We start from the raw sequence: 17,568 nt of genomic DNA on the forward strand, positions 1-17,568 counted from the left end.
GTGATGGCGGTGATCATGATGGTGGTGATGGCGGTGGTGGTAGAGATTTTTGGATGGTGTTATTGTTGTAGGTGATGTTGGTAAAATGTTTTGATGGTATTGGTGTTGATGATGTTGATGATGATGATGATGATGATGATGATGATGATGATGATGATGATGACTCTAGCCAGGAACAGACGTGCTTGGTCCCAATATGTGAATTCCCTGTGACCGTGACACTTTTATGCTGATGTAGCATAGCACCTTATATATAGCAATGACTATCCCGCACAAATCTTTGGGCCTCTTTTTCGCTCACGAAGTGCCCAAATTCGCGACAAAATATGGGACGAAGCCGTTTGGTATATGCTATTTTAAAAAAATAATTACGACGCTGTTTATCGATGAATATGACTGAAAGTTGGCACACAGTTAGAAAAAAGGTCATTTTAGATTATGTCAAGCGACAAAACTCGTACGATTACCAGAAAACCGTTAAAAATAGATTTTTACTCTTTGGGGCAAAATATTTCTAAAACTACCGGGCGTGTAGGTTTTGTCGCTGACAAGGTAATACATGAACATTTCTTCTTTTAGGTTGTAAAATTTCATATGAATATGACGAGTACTTTTTCCGTATTTTTCAAAACACCATCCTAATTTGCTCTTCATTTGTAAAAGACAAAGCCATTTTGCCCCCTGCAGCCCGAATCACAAGTTCAAAACGATTTGGCACCAAACAGCGGCTGAGCGAGTCGTGGCAAAGCGCTTTCTGATTGGTTGACCTCGTTTTAAAGTTCATGACTAGTCAAAATGTCTGCGCGCTCTCACTGGCAGAGGGGTGTTTATCGTCTGCCATTGCGTTTGGGTTCAATAAAAACTGATAATTTGACTGTTTAATTTACAAGAATTTAAGAAATTATAATGTTAAAAGTTTTCGATTGCAATATGATCTACAATCTCAGCTGGGCTTTAATTATTGTGTTCCAAGTCACGTTCTATCAGTAACCTTTGTCCCCTTGTCCAATTTCTCTTTTCCTTCTATATTTCTTTTGTTTACGCAATCTCTCTCTCTCTCTCTCTCTCTCTCTCTCTCTCTCTCTCTCTCTCTCTCTCTCTCTCTCTCTCTCTCTCTCTCTCTTTCTCTCTCTGTGTGTGTGTGTGTGTGTGTGTGTCTTTATATATATAGATAGAATGCGCTTGGCCAAGGAGTTCACAACATTGCCATCCGGAAGTATAACGGACCAACACACAAACTGTGTAACCATGAACTTTTATAGTCTGGTTAATACAGTTTAGTGAGAACAACTCACAAACGCGGATGGCAAAAACAATAACAAAGGCCTGAGTGACGTCATCTGCATACTATCTATCAGTTAGAACTCTTCTAACGTTTTCATCATTTTCTCTATCAAATTTGCCATAAAATTGCCAAATTTCAATCTTTTAATCCACTTATTACGCAAGATACAACCAAAGGTCGAAAAAAAAAAATGCCGAAAAAGTGTCCCATATTTTCGCGTTTTTTTTTCCTCTTTGCGGGCCATCCAAAAAAAATGACACCTTTGAAACTGCATAACTTCTTTATTTATGAATGGAATTTCAAAATTCAAAAACATTTTTACTCAGTGGAGATAAGGCTTTGATTTCAGACAAAAAAAATTCCCCAAAAAGAGAAAAAAACATTTTTCATAGTCATTGCTACCTTATAAGTGCCGTACTAATGTACAATGCAACTCATACATCCATACATGATGATGGTGATGATGATGATTGTTATTTTGGTGGTGGTGGTGGGAAGAATGCTGGTAATGATGGTGGCGTTGATGGTGACCGTGGTCGACATCATACTGATATAATATAGAAACTGGTGTCAGTGGTTGTTGGTGGTGATATCGGTTGTGGTGGTGGCCTAAGCAACGACTCATTGTTTAGGCCACCACCAGGACTCAACCACAATCACCACCACCAACAACCACTGATACCAGTTTCTAATAGGGATGTCCACCACGGTTATAACTTCAGCAAGGACCACTGTTAACACAGAAGTGTTATTCCTATAGCTTTGCATCTTACGCTTGTAGCGGTTCTCTCATTTATTTCATGACGAACGTTCGTAAACTTTGGGTTTGAGTTTGAGAATAGAAAGTTAAGAAGTTCGTGTTCAATCTTTTTCTGTTGAAAAGATAAAACTATTGTTTATTTCTAAACGGTCTCACTCTTCTGTTTTCAAATGGTTAAATTCCATAATTCGGCGACAATTATTGCATGGTATCATTTTCTATTGTATTGAAACATCCTAACAAAGTATCCAGCCTGATTTTTTTTTTCGTCTTCGGTTCTTTTTAGCGTGACGTTTCTTTGGTGATGTGACGCAGTTGATCCATTTGACCAATGAAATCACACATTTTTACAGCGGCGTTTTCGACATTGTAAAGGGTAGACAAAATTATTACATCTGTTGTCGGCCATTTTTGTAACTGAAATAAGGTATAAATTGTTTATTGTGAGTATATACGACAAAAAGAAACGTTTTCACAGAATCTAAACTTTCGTAACCTCATGTTACAGGCTCTAAAACCTTTTGGTTACCGGTTGGCAAGTCTTCACTTGATTGTGAGATAACCGGAAGTGCTTCCAAGCCTAGTTTTATCATGTAAACATCAACTCCATCAAAGCTAACGGTAAATTTATCAGTTCACAATGTCTTGTGTTATACCAAACAAAACAGAAGAAATGAAGAGTAGCTTTAAGAGTAATAAATTAGATTATGAAGAGATGCGACAACGACTTTTGGAAACAGAAAGAAAATTACAGAGCTTGAACAGGTTGGAAGCAGAGATTCATCAACAAAGTGTCACCGACAATCAGTAAGTCAAGATTTCGATCACTTTCACTTTCTCTTACGTTTGAGATTTGAAGAGAAGGCATTGAAACTTTGAGCCTAACTCTATTATATTAATAATGTTTAACAAATTCGATATCATTTGCATGTTGTTTTGGAATAAAGTGGAAATGCTAATACTAATATACTAAGAGTTATGGCAGTACCAAAGTCACAACATTCCAATTCAACATAACAATAACAACTTGAGTCTCTTACTCTGGGATCCCCATTTCACCCAATAGCACGGATTTTAAAAAATTATTTAACTTTTCATTTCTTACTCCTTTCATCTAAGAATAAATGACAAAGATACAATTATTGTTTCAACTTCGATGACTTCAACTTCAATGAAAACACACTAATCATTGAAGTTGAATGAAGCTCCTGTTGTTGTTTGCGTTTACTCAGTACTCTGTTTGTGGAAACTCTGAGTAAAATCAGACTTCACAGATATTAGTATTAGTATTGGATTTGACGAAGACAAATACTACTGTCATCTATCCACTTTCTTCGAGGTGGTTGAACGGATAAGGCCTCTTTTTGCAGCGATCACGTATCTGTTCACGACTGCAATTCCTGCCTGATCCTATGTCCTATGTTGTTCCAACATTCCAGCTCGCCTTTTCAACAGTTTGTCTCCAACAGGTTTTCTTTCCCCCTTCAGAGTTCATTTCATTGCTGTCACTCAATCTTATAATAAATAATGCAATGTTCAAGAAATTAATTAATTTTGATTGACATGACACAATATTTAGATAAGTGTTCTTTTATTTGTGTCTTTTCTTATTTTCTTCTTTTTCCCCCTTGTTTTAAAATTTTATTTTTATTATTATTATTATTATTATTATTATTATTATTATTATTATTATTATTATTATTATTATTATATTATTATTAAATTGAATTCGTATCACTTTTCCGTCAACACTTGTCTTACCGTAATATGTTTTGTTTTATATCACTGTAAAGTGCTTATAGAGCCTGTGACAACGGGGTAAAGTGCTATATAAATGCCATCTATTATTATTATTATTATTGTTATTATTATTATTATTATATTATTATTATTATTATTATTATTATTATTATTATTATTATTATTATTATTATTATTATTAAATTATTACTATTTTTGATAAGTGAAGAAAAAAAACAAAACAGAACCCTAGAACGGCTGATTGTGTATGTTTATTCAAGAATTCCTTACTTACAAACAGGATCATATGAAATGCTGATTTAATTTTTTTAAAAACAAATCTTCATGTAAGACATGAAATAAGATGTTTTTATGGTCATAGCCATTGAACTTTGCTGAATCAGCCCACCTTTAAGATTAGCGATGATCCTGATCATTGTTTCACAAAAAAAAAAAAAAAAAAAAAAAATTTACTAACCTTTCAAATCAGCAGATAATTTTATTCTATTTTAGTTTGGAATGTTGGTTGGTATGATCTTGATCTCTACAGACAGGGTTCAGTTATATTTTACGTTTTGGTGGTCTAGTGGTATGACACTTGCCTTCGGAATAGAAGGTCATAGGTTGGAGTCCCACTCTGAGTGGTGCATAGTTTAGTCCTTGGGAAAAGTTGTTTACCCACAATCTCTCACCATACTCAGATGTAAAATGAGTATGTGGCCAAAAACAGTGTGTTGTCTCTGTCCGAAAAAAAAAGTTGCAATATCGCCTAACAGGTATCATGTTTCGTCCTTCATGTTAAGTGTTGCTGTTGGCTATGGACACCTTATAAAAGTGCTTTGCTTTGAGCATGTTTAGTGGATATTGTGCTATATAAAAGCTCAAGCTCAATTTTTTTTTATTTTTAACTTGAATAAGGTGATTGGCAAAAAAATTGTTTTTAATGAGATCGTCTTGCCAGTAAAGGGTCAAATATCTATAAACATACAATATTATTTTTATACTTTCTTTATTATTTTTTTTAGATCATCATCATTGTTGCATTATTTGATTTTAAGACATCTGTCGCTATTATAAAAAATATTTCCACAGAACATTTTCTAATCGCGGTGTGCGAAGCAGAGACTACCTTACTGAAGAAGCAGAAAGAGAAGACTTGGAGAGTATTCCATCGGCCATCAGTACAGTACCAGGGTCCTACACAGGCTTTGATATGAATCATGTACCAGCCAGTACCCCAAGCAGATTTGAAGTAATTTTTTCTTTGCTTTTTTAAAATGAATTGACTCATCTGCATTTTTACAAGCAATTTTGTGATTAAACACTTGGTTGTCTTTTGTTTGGTCTAATTTATTTTATTATATTATTCAACTTTTATTTTTTAAAATTAATAATAATAATAATAGATTCTTATAGAGCACATGGTATCCTCAACAATGAGGTTCTTGGCGCTTTAAATTACATCAACACAAAACAATATAGAAAGTATATGACATGAAAAATGAAATGTTTTCAAGGATTTCTTGAAAACAGACAATGATTTGGATTCTCAGATGCTCTGTGGAAGGGTGTTCCATACAGACAGACCAAAATGAGAAAAGGACCTGTTCCCAGCTTAGTACGAATGCCTGGGATAGCCAGACGGGTGGTGTCATTGGAGGAACGCAAAGGTCAGGTTGTTGAATATTTCTTTAGGAGGGGCAGTGTTTTCCAGACAACGATTAACTAGGACGCATGCTTTGAATTTGACCCTTTTCTCAACAGGCAGCCAGTGTAATCTGCGAGGTGTGGCAGAGTCAAACTTCCGCCTTCGAAAGACCAATCTGGCAGCATTATTTTGGACCGTCTGCAGCCGCTTGAGCTTAATTTCCGAGACACCAAACAATAGAGCATTACAGTAATCCAGCTTTGAAAATAAAAGAGAAATGACAAGTTTCTTGGTAACATCCTCAGAAAGGAACTGTCGAATAGATCCAATTTGTTTTCAACTGACACATCAATGATTGGATCATTGTCTTAATTTGATGGTCCATCGACAGTTCTGAATTTAAGAATGCTCCAAGACGTTTTACCTCTTCAACAATATCTATTGACACCTCTCCCATTTTCAATTTAATCTCGTTCCAAAATCTTCGATTCCCTAGATACATCACCTCTGTTTTGTCGTCATTCAACCTTAGCCTGTTCCTACCATCCAATCTCTTGTTTGTCTTAGGCTAAAAACAAAAGCATATTCTATAACAAATCCCATCTGCCTCTCCATTTTTAGAGGCTTGTGACCAAAAAGTATTATAAATACATTAAAAAATAAGTTTCCTTTAATCATCTTGATGGAAAATTTGTCTTTAGGGTCTATTCCAAGGGAAGACTAGAATAACCAAAGCATCAGCTGCAGTGCAGGCCAACAGAGAAAGTTTTAACGAGGTGACTTGTTCAAAGCCATTCAATGCGATGTCAAGTCAAACTCGGTACCTTTTGGGTATGGAGCTTAGAACATACCCAGACCTACCTAGTATTACAAAAAATTGGTAGAAATACGAAATTTTGGCTCCAGCTACAGAGCTGCATTGGCAGTGGTCTCTTTGACTCAATAAATCATGTTGAGAGGGAAAGTCTAGCTTCTTAAAACCTATATTCAGGACTTTGGAGCATTTTTGGATCATGCTGAGAGCAAATTGTTTATTTCTAAAGCTATTTAAAAGTGAATTTTGTTCTTTTTCCCTTGGAAACTACGAATTTTCGAAATTTCAAGTTGGCAGCTCTGCATACCTCTGAGTCACACTGCCCTCTAGTGAGACAATCACTAAATTGCTAATGCTAAACATTTGTTTTATCATTTGCTCTTTTCAGACCAACAGAAGTAACAACAAAGCTGTCTCCTATAACAATGGATTTGACTCGGACAGTTCGATTACTTCTACTACACATACACAATCTAAAAATGACATCAAATTGCTCAAACAAAATCAAAGGCTTCTCAGTGAAGTAGAGAGGCTAGTCGCAGACATTCATGCAGCTAATCAAAAGGTCAGTAGTTGCTAGTAAAATGTTATTGTAATGACCCATGTTAGAGGATCCTAAAAGATGAAGTGATAACACTTGGTTCACACACAAAGGAACCAAAAAGGAATATAGAAGAAGAAAATCAATGTGAGCATTTATATAGCACAATATCCGCTAAACATGCTCAAAGCGCTTTATACTCGGCCAACATGTAAGACAAGACATGGCATTTGTAATACCATTTTACAAATTTTTAAAGCTTCTTTGCAATTGAGGCAATATGGCTACTGACCAGATACTCATTTTACACCTGAGTGTAATGAGAGAATTTGAGTAAAGAGCCTTTCTAGTAGGACATACTACACGACCACAAAGCCGCACAGGCTCAAATCCATTTATTCTTTTTTATAGGAATATTTCAGAGCCTTTCCATTTTCACCTTTTTATGTTCCCAATAATGAATATTTCAGGATCAAGCTCATTTAAAGTGAATAAATTTGAATACATTGTGTTAAAAACGTTTCTTTTTATGTATTTAATTTAATTATTGAAAGGGTTTATTTTCAATTTTGATCTGTACACAGGAGCCATGTCATTTTCTGCTCATGTGGAAACATGCCCTTATAGAAAAAGTGATTATGCCTCCAAAACCACAGATAGGCCTATTTATTTTTAATATTGAATACTTAAAGTTTTATTTTATGGTAGATCTTTGTAGCTTTTGATCCAATCGCGACGCTCACTCTTTGAGAAAATTCACATTTCTACTTCAAACCTTTTCAGAATGCAACCCTTGTGAAAGATGCTGAGAAAGGCAAAACTGTGGTGGAGTTGGAAGACAGATGTGCTGGGTTGGTGGCAGAAAATCAAGCTCAAGATAAGTCACTTAGGTAAATAATATTTCAAAATATTTTTTGTTGATGGCGCATACCCATGATAAACACCATGCTTTAAGTAATGGCTTTAGAAATTCAAAAACATATTTTCTATACATATTACATAAAAAGTTTTTTGTTTTTTTTTCAAAATAGAAGATTCTCTTTTGCTAACAATGCAAAACAAATAGGCAGGCTTGGTTATCGCAAAAAAAAAGTCAGCGACCTGGTCATGCTCTGATATGGCCTAAAAGTATTGCATGTGTCTTGTAAAGTGCTTTGAGCACGTTTAGTGGATATAAAAGCTCAAGTCCATTTCAATTTGTAATGACGAAAGACAGAAATAAAACATAGGTCTTATATCCCCATTTGTAGCTTAACTGTTTGTTTTGGGTTTTTCTTATTTAACAGAGAAGCAGAGAGACACTTGGATGAGGGTCAGCGAAGGATCGGAGAACTCCAAAAACGGCTAAATCATGTAGAGACAGAACTTGTTGATACAAAGGCTGAATTGAGTGAGGTTAAACTCGTCAAAAAGGAGTAAGTATTGTCTTGAATTCAAATAAATATATTTAAATATAAGACATCTTGTAATCATGTTGTTGTATGATTGAGTCACATAAGAAATCCTTGATTGGGGATCATGCAATGCCATTGGCGTATAGTGACTTGACTTATAACTCTTGGCTCCTGGCAGAGCATAGGGCCTCAACAGCACTCTTCCATCTTCCTCTGTCCTTGGCACAGATTTTGCCCCACTCCAGGTAACATTGGAGACGCTCAAATCTTGGTGAAGGCTTCTCCTCCACGTCTGTTTTGGACGACCCCGTTTCCTCTTGCCCTATGGGTTCCATTCGAGAGCCTGGTTAGTTATATTGCAGGGCTTTTTCCGCAGGGCATAGCCAACCCATTGCCACTTTCTGCGTCTGACCTGGACATCCGTTTGTTCTTGGTTTGTTCTTGTCCAAAGGTCAGCATTTGGCACATTGGCGTATAGTAGTCTGGGTTTTTTTTTCGTGTATCTTTTTATGAGACGTGATTTGTTTCCTTTTTTTTTTTTTTGTCTTTGTGAATTACCTCTCTAATGTATGTTCTATATCTGTTCACTAAGTATAGTCAGAGTTGTATCAAGATAATACGACGATGAGTTTTATCTAAAACTAAGAGAAGAGTGATTTTACAAAAATTGTTATGTCATTTTGTGATTATGTGGATTATTAGTATCACTCTTTGGCCCTATTATTTTATTTTTATGAAACCATTATATGATATCATTGTAAAGAAATTCTCGTGTCAACCATTGATACCTGAAGTAATGCTTCAATAATAAATGCTTCAATTTTGCTGAAAAAGTGAAAAAATCAAGCTATCAAGTTTTGAAAAATTACTCTCCATTTACATAGGTAACTTGTATATCAACTTCTTTCATTTACCATTTTATCCACTATTGTCTTTCTTTTTCCGGGCAGTTCTTAAATTGATCCAGGACTGTTGTTAGTTCTAGCAAATTCTCAAAACCAAACAAAAAAAGATTACATTGCTTATAAATTTTCATTCTTCCTGACCTTAGAAATTAGGTGTTTATGGAGTTTAGTAATTTTCCTGACCCAATATTGATTAGAAATTACCCGTTGTATGAACAACTGCTTCTAATTTTGTTTTGGAGTAGGAAAATTAGTCAGAGCGACTATTTATTTATTTTTTATTTATCTTTTTTACTTTAATAAACATATACATCTTATGTATTTGCAAGTTTTCATGTGTATTTTGCTCTTATTTGATTCAAGCTTCATAACTAGAAGCTAAATTATGATTATTCAGTCATGCAGACGTGCCTACTACTAAGAAAATTTCGTAAAACTACGGATTTTTGGCTTCAAACCGACAATTATATATAAAGATTCTTGATTCAGTAGAACTTCTTGAAAACAAAGTTTTGTTGCCGTAGCTAGTCTATAAGGGAGTTAAAAGCAATATTTTAACATATTCATGACAAATTGATATTTTTTACTAGTAGTTCTAGTGTCTACTATGTTAAAACCCCTGAAAACTAGGATTTTTTTCAACTCCAGGTTGGCAGGTCTGGTCATAGTGCTCAGGAAAATCCATGAATTTAGAAAGTACTTCTCAAGGGACAGAATCAATAGCCTACATCAATCCGAGAGTTTAAATAATTTAGTGCTTTTCGCATTTGAAACATGAAAACTTCCTAAATACTTAATACTTTACAGTCACAGAACCATCTAAAAGATAAAACCAATAAGATCCAAGTCAGATGACAAAATTATAATTTGTGACATGTTGAAGATTGTGACTACGGAATCATTTTCCTGCAATTGTGTTCATGTTGATGATATATGTTAATGTGGATAATATTTGTTTATAAGATACATGATTCCTATATATATATATTGAAACCTACAGAGTGGAAAGCCAAAGGGACGAAGCCCTCCACAATCTCAATGAGAGACAGGATTCATTGGAAGATTACCAAAAAAAGACCAAGGACAAAATTAGAAAGGTGAATATTTTTTATCCATTATTTTTTAGTTATGTCATACTGGTCAAAAAATTCCTTTTGTAGCTGCTGTCAGGTGACTCTTTCTCCTTCATTATCATCATTGTCTACATCAACATTGCCATCATCATCATCATTGCTGGAAGGGAATAATTAAAAATGTTGACATGTTTTTAAAATTTTCTCGTTATGTGAAACATAGATGGAAGAGAATGAAGACGAACTCCAGGAGGCATTGACGGCCAGCAATCAGGAACGAGATGACCTCCTTGACCAGTTGTCTGCCATGGAAATGTCTCTGGCATCGCAGGAAGCACAGATCAAGTAAGCTCTGGAATCAAAGCAATCCAGATTACTGAGATTTAAAAAAATAATTATTTTTGGATACCATGTATTCAATCTGTGAACCCTTTTTTTTGATTCACAGCTGAATTGCATTTGAGAAATGTATTCATGATCTCGTGGGCTAAAAATGTTGACTTGCATGCATAGATTGATGAAAGATATGAAGAATTTAGCAGTGCTGAAAATTAAGTTTGAATAACAATGCAGACAATGAGTGAGGGCAAAGGGATAATTGCAGTGGGGAATAAAAATAAATTTTTGTCATTTTAATCAATTGGAAAATTTGGATTTTTTTGGCATCTCGTTTCTCTGTTAAAGTATTTTATTTTTCATCTTATTTTGATGTATGGTCGTGTCCGACGTGTACTTATTTGCAGGTCTGACAACCCATTTCCTTATGGGCTCATTGTTGTAATGTAAATCTCATAAAATTTCTTCAATTTCTTCTGAACTATAGAAACAATTTAAGAAGCTGATTTACAGAGAAGTGGTAAGACATGGAATGATATAAAAAAAGTTAGCTCAGGATAGAGAAGGATGGAAACTGTTTGTCTGTGGCCTATACCCTGACCCAGGGTGAAAAAGGCAATGATGATGATAAAAACAACTTATTTTGCATTTTTTGCTTAATATTTTTTCCCCCTGTTATTTATGGTTGAGTTTCTCTCAGATTTTTGTATCATTTTGATGACAATATAAAAAATAATTAATGGCTTATTCTCTCTCTTTCTTGATTTAGTCGTCTATTGAATGACATCAACTCAGAGGACGTCAGGTCTCAAGAGCTGGAAGTCTCCAATCAACAACTTAAGGAACAGCTAGACTTGATGACAGAACAAATTGGTATTTTATCAACGCCTGATCTTGTATCAGTCTTACCATTTTGATATTTTCTGCCCCTAATTTATAATGCAGTGACTCCCATAGTGGGCAGGGAGGTACATACTGTGTCTTCTATCCCCCCATACCCGTTTTCCAATTGTTCCCTGTCATTGTCTTGGAATGAGATTACTTAGTTTTGTCCTGGTCCTTGCCGGAGTTCCTTGGCTGGGAGGGATATAGTCGAATGTATAGTTATAGTTTTGGGAGATGATATTTTTTTCCTTGTAAATCATCTCTCTGTTATACATTGTATTATGTTTAGTTTACATATTATATTATATGATTGGTAAACATTTGAGTGTATTCCTCTTAGTTGGATCTTGTGCTTGTGTCTGGATGAGACTTTTAGGTGATCTCAAACTAAGTACACTTGACGGTGTGCTCTTGGAATCTACATCTGTTCCCTATTTGAACCAATTCCCCTTTGTCTTACCTTTTCTTTAGTGCTTTAATTGTAATTCTAGAACTTTTTACTATCCCATTTTCTTCCTGTTTACTGGCGCTGATATGACCTTAATGTGTTGCAAGCACCGTAAAACCCTTAAAAACAATAAAAAACATAATGCAGTGATTAAAAAAATTTAATCACCTGAAAGCTATAGCACTCACATACCTGCCGAATCTTACAAATTTTTCGCAATTTCATGAATTTTTCATAATTTTACGAATTTTAGATAACTTTTGTGGCCAATTACTCAATTTTATTGAAATTACGAATTTTTAATTCTCAGTAATACTTTACTAATAATAATAATAATAATAATAATAATAATAATAATAATAATAATAATAGTAATAATAATAATAATAATAATAATAATAATAATAATAATAATAATAGTGATGATGATTATGATGATAATAATTATGATTACGAATTATTAAATCTCAGTAATAATTAAATAATAATAATAATAATAATAATAATAATAATAATTATAATAATTATAATAATTATTATAATAATTATTATAATAATAATAATGATAATAATAATAATAATAATAATAATAATAATAATAATAATAATAATAATAATAATAATAATAATAATAATAATAATTATAATTATAATTATAATAATGCATTTCAATAGTGCATAAGCATGACGATGTAATGTTGAAGTTATCATCATTCTCAAATTGTGGTTGTTCGAACACGACTTCAGAAATTACTAATTTCCTTGTCAAATTACTAAAAAATGACATAAAAATGACTAAATTTGAAGTTTTCAATTTGGCAGATCTGCGCTCACATCTTATTTGATTACCACTCTCTGTCTGTTTCCTGGTTGAACAAAATCATTTTCTCTTTCTCTGTTATGAATAACATTATTTTTCCCTTTGCTATTCAAAACGCACAAAGTCTACATAACTGTAATGTCTAACTGACAAAATTCAACATGCTGTATACAGTGAGAAGCTCACCATCGCTGATCCTTTTGTCCACTCAGTCGGATGGTTCAACATTAGTGTAATTGCTCACTGACCTCTCTATTTCTGAGTCAAGCAATAGGGGTTATGGGGATACCGACACTATGGTATTTTCCTCAGACAAAGTCCTGGGAAAATTTATCAAATTTCAGGAAATGACTGAAGAGTGAGTTGTTCCATAAGGCTCATTTTTTTGTGAAATAGATGTTGCTTAGATTTTGTTTCTGTATTCATGCTTATTATAATGTACTGTCATGATTTTTATATTTTAAAAAATATATATATATTTTTTTTTTTAATTATGTAAAGTGCCACAGAGCATGATTAAGATGGATGTTTAAGCGCTATATAAATTCATTATTTATTTATTTATTTATTATTATTTATTATTTATTTTTATTCTCTGTTTTCAAGGTTGGTGATTCTCTGTTCCTTTTGTTTATCATCATGATTGTTATGATGCTATTGTTCTCTCTGCTCTTCTTTTACAGTTGAACTGGAGAAAGGCAGAGAAGAGGCCAAAGATGTGAAGAAAGAGAGAGACGACCTAAAGCTAGAGTTGAAAGGTCACAGGGCAATGGCCAAAGATCTTAGAGCTTTGCTTAAAGTTTTACAACAGACTACCAGTCCTCATCCAAATTTAGCGGTAATGATAGATTTATTTTGTTTTCAACATAAAAGACAAAAAAACCCCCAAAAAATTCCCATTCATCTGGGAAGTTTTCAACCTGAGACTATTTGACTCAAAGAGATAGTTATTCAGTTTAAGAAAATTCACTTCCCTCGATCTGAATGGATTATTTATGAAAAAAATCTACTCTTAAACAGTCACTATGAAACTAATCTAACTCAAGCAATAGCTGATAAAATTAGCAGGTATGTTCGTGGGTACATTGCATATGGGATAGGAAAACCTCTCTTGTTTACCAGAGTCATTAGGCCTACTTTATCTACGTTTCTTTGACACTACATGGATTTTAGCATTTGCCCGCTACCCACTGGATTAGACTCTATTTTGAAATTTTGAGATTTAAAAAAAATTATTAGGGTGCAGCTATGATTACAACTAACAATCTGTTTAGATTCCAGTGAAATACAAGGCAATTTTTTTTTAAGACAAAGGATTGTATCTTTGACATCTATTCAGATTTTTATGTTACACCTTATTGTTTTAATTGTTTTAGTTTCAGTATTAGATTTAGCTATTCTGTCACTTTTAGGTGAATTGTGAAAAATTCAACATAATGCAGAGCTTTGCAATCCTGTCACTGATCACTCTCAATATTGCTAGACTTTTAGAACAAGACCAGGCATTTTGTAGCTAAGCTACAGTGAAAGAATAATATCATTTTTGATCAACCCTACCATCTCTTTTTCCACTCACAACCCATTCAGGATGACAGTGGTAATTTCAGTTTCAAGTCATTACCCATGGACTTCAATAACCTCCCCATGATGGACGCAGGAAGTGAAGGGGGCATGTTGGCCGCTGAACTCAACTGCAACAACAACGGGTTAGAAGGCGGTTGTGGTGCGAGTGAACCGCAACCAACCATGAACATGGTCTGTGAAATGAGGTAGGTGACAACCACTCATTCTGCTATTCTGAATTCACTACTAAATAACAATGTGGAATGGAATGTAAGCTTCAATTTGATATACGAAAACAGATGAAATGGACGTTTCAGGTTTCCCCTTTATCAACAAAACAGGATGAATGAAACACTACAGACAAACTGTAGTGATTGAACTCTGTACCTTTCTGGTACGAAGCAAAGACCATACCGCTGAGCCGTACTGTCCCCATATTTGTAGGTCTTTGTGGTCATGTGATATGACATTCACCTTCTGACCTTTAGGTCTCATCTCACTTTAAGCTGTGCAAAGTTGAGTACCTTGGAAATGGATCTGTACTAACATTATCTCATCATAAACAGGTGTAAAATGAGTACCTGGCTGCTAACATCTTTGTCCGTGTCAAGCCTGACTTATAAAATTTGAGACAAAATAAACACCCTCATTAAAAGAGAGTCAGTTTTCTTTTGTTAACTTCAAAAAAATTAAATTTCTTGAATTTTACAAGTTTGACTTTGAACTCAATTTTCTTATTGTTCTTGGGGCATGTTTGGGCTGGAGGTTGTAGTGTCCCATTTCTGGGAAGGGTTCCTGACCTCCCATAGTGGGCAGGGAGGTACTTACTGTGTCTTTTATCCTCCTACATCTGTTTTCCAACATGCTTTCTGTCTTTGTCTTGGGATGAAGCTGGGAGAGAAACAGTCAAATGTATAGTTATTTTGGGGAGATGATCCTTGTAAATCGTCTCTCTGTTATGCACTGTATTATGTCTATTTACATATAATATATGATTTGTAAACATTTGAGTGTATTCCTCTTAGTGGGGACCTGTGCTTGTCTATGGATGAGACTTTTAGGTGATCTCAAACTAAGTACTTTGATAGTGTGCTCTTGGAATCTTCATCTGTTTCCTATTTGAACCAATTCCCCTTTGTCTTACCTTTTCTTTTGTTCTTTAATTGTAATTCTAGATTTTTTTACGATCCCATTTTCTTCCTTTTTACTGGCGCTGATATGATATGACCTTAATGTGTTGCAAGTGCCGTAAAACCCTTAAAACTGGGTGGGGATCCTGACCTCCCATAGTGGGCAGGGAGGTACATGCTGTGTCTTCTATCCCCCCATACCCGTTTTCCAATTGTTTCCTGTCATTGTCTTGGAATGAGATTACTTAGTTTTGTCCTGATCCTTGCCGGAGTTCCTTGGCTGGGAGGGAAACAGTCGAATGTATAGTTATACTTTTGGAAGATGATATTTTTTTCCTTGTAAATCATCTCTCTGTTATGCATTGTATTATGTTTAGTTTACATATTATATTATATGATTGGTAAACATTTGAGTGTATTCCTCTTAGTTGGGACCTGTGCTTGTGTCTGGATGAGACTTTTAGTGATTTCAAACTAAGTACTTTGACGGTGTGCTCTTGGAATCTACATCTGTTCCCTATTTCAGACCTGCCGTTCATACCGATTAATCGGTATCATACCGATTTGCAAGACCTTTTTTTCGTATTTACCGATTTCCCGATTTACTTGCCGATCGTACCGATTTCACCAAGTGACCAAGGGCCCGCAGCCCTCCACCCCTCTCTTTTACGTTTACTTTGTGCTTTACGTTGCACGTTAAAATTTTCAAGTCTCGTGAACTTTGACCCGTCCCGCGATACCTCGATAGATCACATGACGTAGCGAGCCTCTTTGTGATGCCCTCACACAGATAGAAAACACACACGGCGCGTTATTTAGTTTTCATTTCCTTTGTGAAGCGACAGCGAGCTGTACTGGTAAACCACTGCGGTCCCTGGCTTCTGACTCGTTACCAAGTGCCACCATCTTTAAATAAGTTAGTAGTCTGATTGCCAGATTGGCGTTGTGCGTGCCATTTTGGGTGTTGGGGAAAAATAAGGGGGGGGGGGGGGGGTAATTGGATAATTTTACGTCTCATACTGATTTTTTTCCCCAGATACTGATTTTTTTACAATGTCATACTGATTTCCTTTTTCGTGAAGTGGCAGGTCTGTTATTTGAATCAATTCCCCTTTGTCTTACCTTTTCTTTTGTGCTTTAATTGTAATTCTAAAACTTTTTACTATCCCATTTTCTTCCTTTTTACTGGCGCTGATATGACCTTAATGTGTTGCAAGCGCCGTAAAACCCTTAAAAACAAAACAAACAAAAACCCTTAAAAACAAACAAACAAAACTTATAAAGTTTGAGACAAAATAAACACCCTCATTAGAGAGAGTCAGTTTTCTTTTGTTAACTTCAAAAAATTAAATTTCTTAAATTTTTCAAGTTTGACTTTGAACTCAATTTTCTTATAGTTCTTCGGTCATGTTCGGGCTGGAGGTTTGATTGTCCCATATTTATGTGAAAAAATTTGCCAGGTCTGTATAAATTCAGACTGCCAGGATGCTAAAAGTGCTTCGGAATAATTACAATTTACAATGATAGATAAAGACATATTATCCATAAAAAGTTTTTGGTGATCTGAAAAATGAAAAATTTTTCAAAACGGCTTTTACTCTTGAAATTTTATTTATCCATCGAACATCTTTTTTTTGTTGTTGTTGTTTTGGAACAGAAACTTGGTGACCAACATGGATTCCGAGATTCAGCGTCTTCGAAGTGATCTGAAGCAACGAGATGCTGACGACAGGACTTACACCAATCTCAGGGGAGAACTCAAAGTCCTTATGGACAAGGTGGAAAGTGGTAAGGTGGCCTCGTTTTGAATAGCTGTGATGATGACATGACTTTTTAAATATGTTTTATGGCTGTTAATCTGCCAAAGAGAAACCATCAACTCTGTTTTACATGTCAAATTTTGGATGGAAACAAACCTGATGATATTGAATGAGGATAAAAAGAGGTCCTGTTTTCTCATGTCATAACCTAATTGGTTTGAGCAATGTTTATCTCACGTGAATTGCTATTTATTGGAAATAAAGATTATTATTACTATTATTATTATTATTATTATTATTATTATTATTATTATTATTATTATTATTGTTATTATTATTATTATTATTATTGTTATTATTATTATTATTATTATTATTATTATTATTATTATTATTATTATTATTATTATTATTATTATTATTATTATTGTTGTTATTATTATTATTATTATTAGACCTGTAAATT

General features: G+C 34.3%; 1 protein-coding gene across 1 annotated transcript in view; it reads left to right on the forward strand.

Annotated features, from left to right (window-relative positions):
- The first annotated feature begins 2,356 nt into the window (after positions 1-2,356).
- The window catches only part of LOC144979808 (uncharacterized), a 56,355-nt gene continuing 41,143 nt past the window's right edge, over positions 2,357-17,568 (forward strand). Inside the window, exons 1-11 of the mRNA XM_078926936.1 lie at positions 2,357-2,852; positions 4,878-5,037; positions 6,636-6,812; positions 7,572-7,678; positions 8,075-8,203; positions 10,088-10,184; positions 10,384-10,505; positions 11,266-11,369; positions 13,333-13,487; positions 14,237-14,418; positions 17,000-17,130. Coding sequence (XP_078783062.1) covers positions 2,686-2,852; positions 4,878-5,037; positions 6,636-6,812; positions 7,572-7,678; positions 8,075-8,203; positions 10,088-10,184; positions 10,384-10,505; positions 11,266-11,369; positions 13,333-13,487; positions 14,237-14,418; positions 17,000-17,130 — 1,531 coding nt within the window. The 5' untranslated portion in view covers positions 2,357-2,685. The remainder of the gene's footprint in view (positions 2,853-4,877; positions 5,038-6,635; positions 6,813-7,571; positions 7,679-8,074; positions 8,204-10,087; positions 10,185-10,383; positions 10,506-11,265; positions 11,370-13,332; positions 13,488-14,236; positions 14,419-16,999; positions 17,131-17,568) is intronic.

Source organism: Berghia stephanieae, chromosome 9 (assembly GCF_034508935.2).
Source record: "Berghia stephanieae isolate SIO BIC M18660-M18661 chromosome 9, UCSD_Bste_1.3, whole genome shotgun sequence".
Classification (NCBI taxonomy): Eukaryota; Metazoa; Mollusca; class Gastropoda; order Nudibranchia; family Aeolidiidae; genus Berghia; species Berghia stephanieae.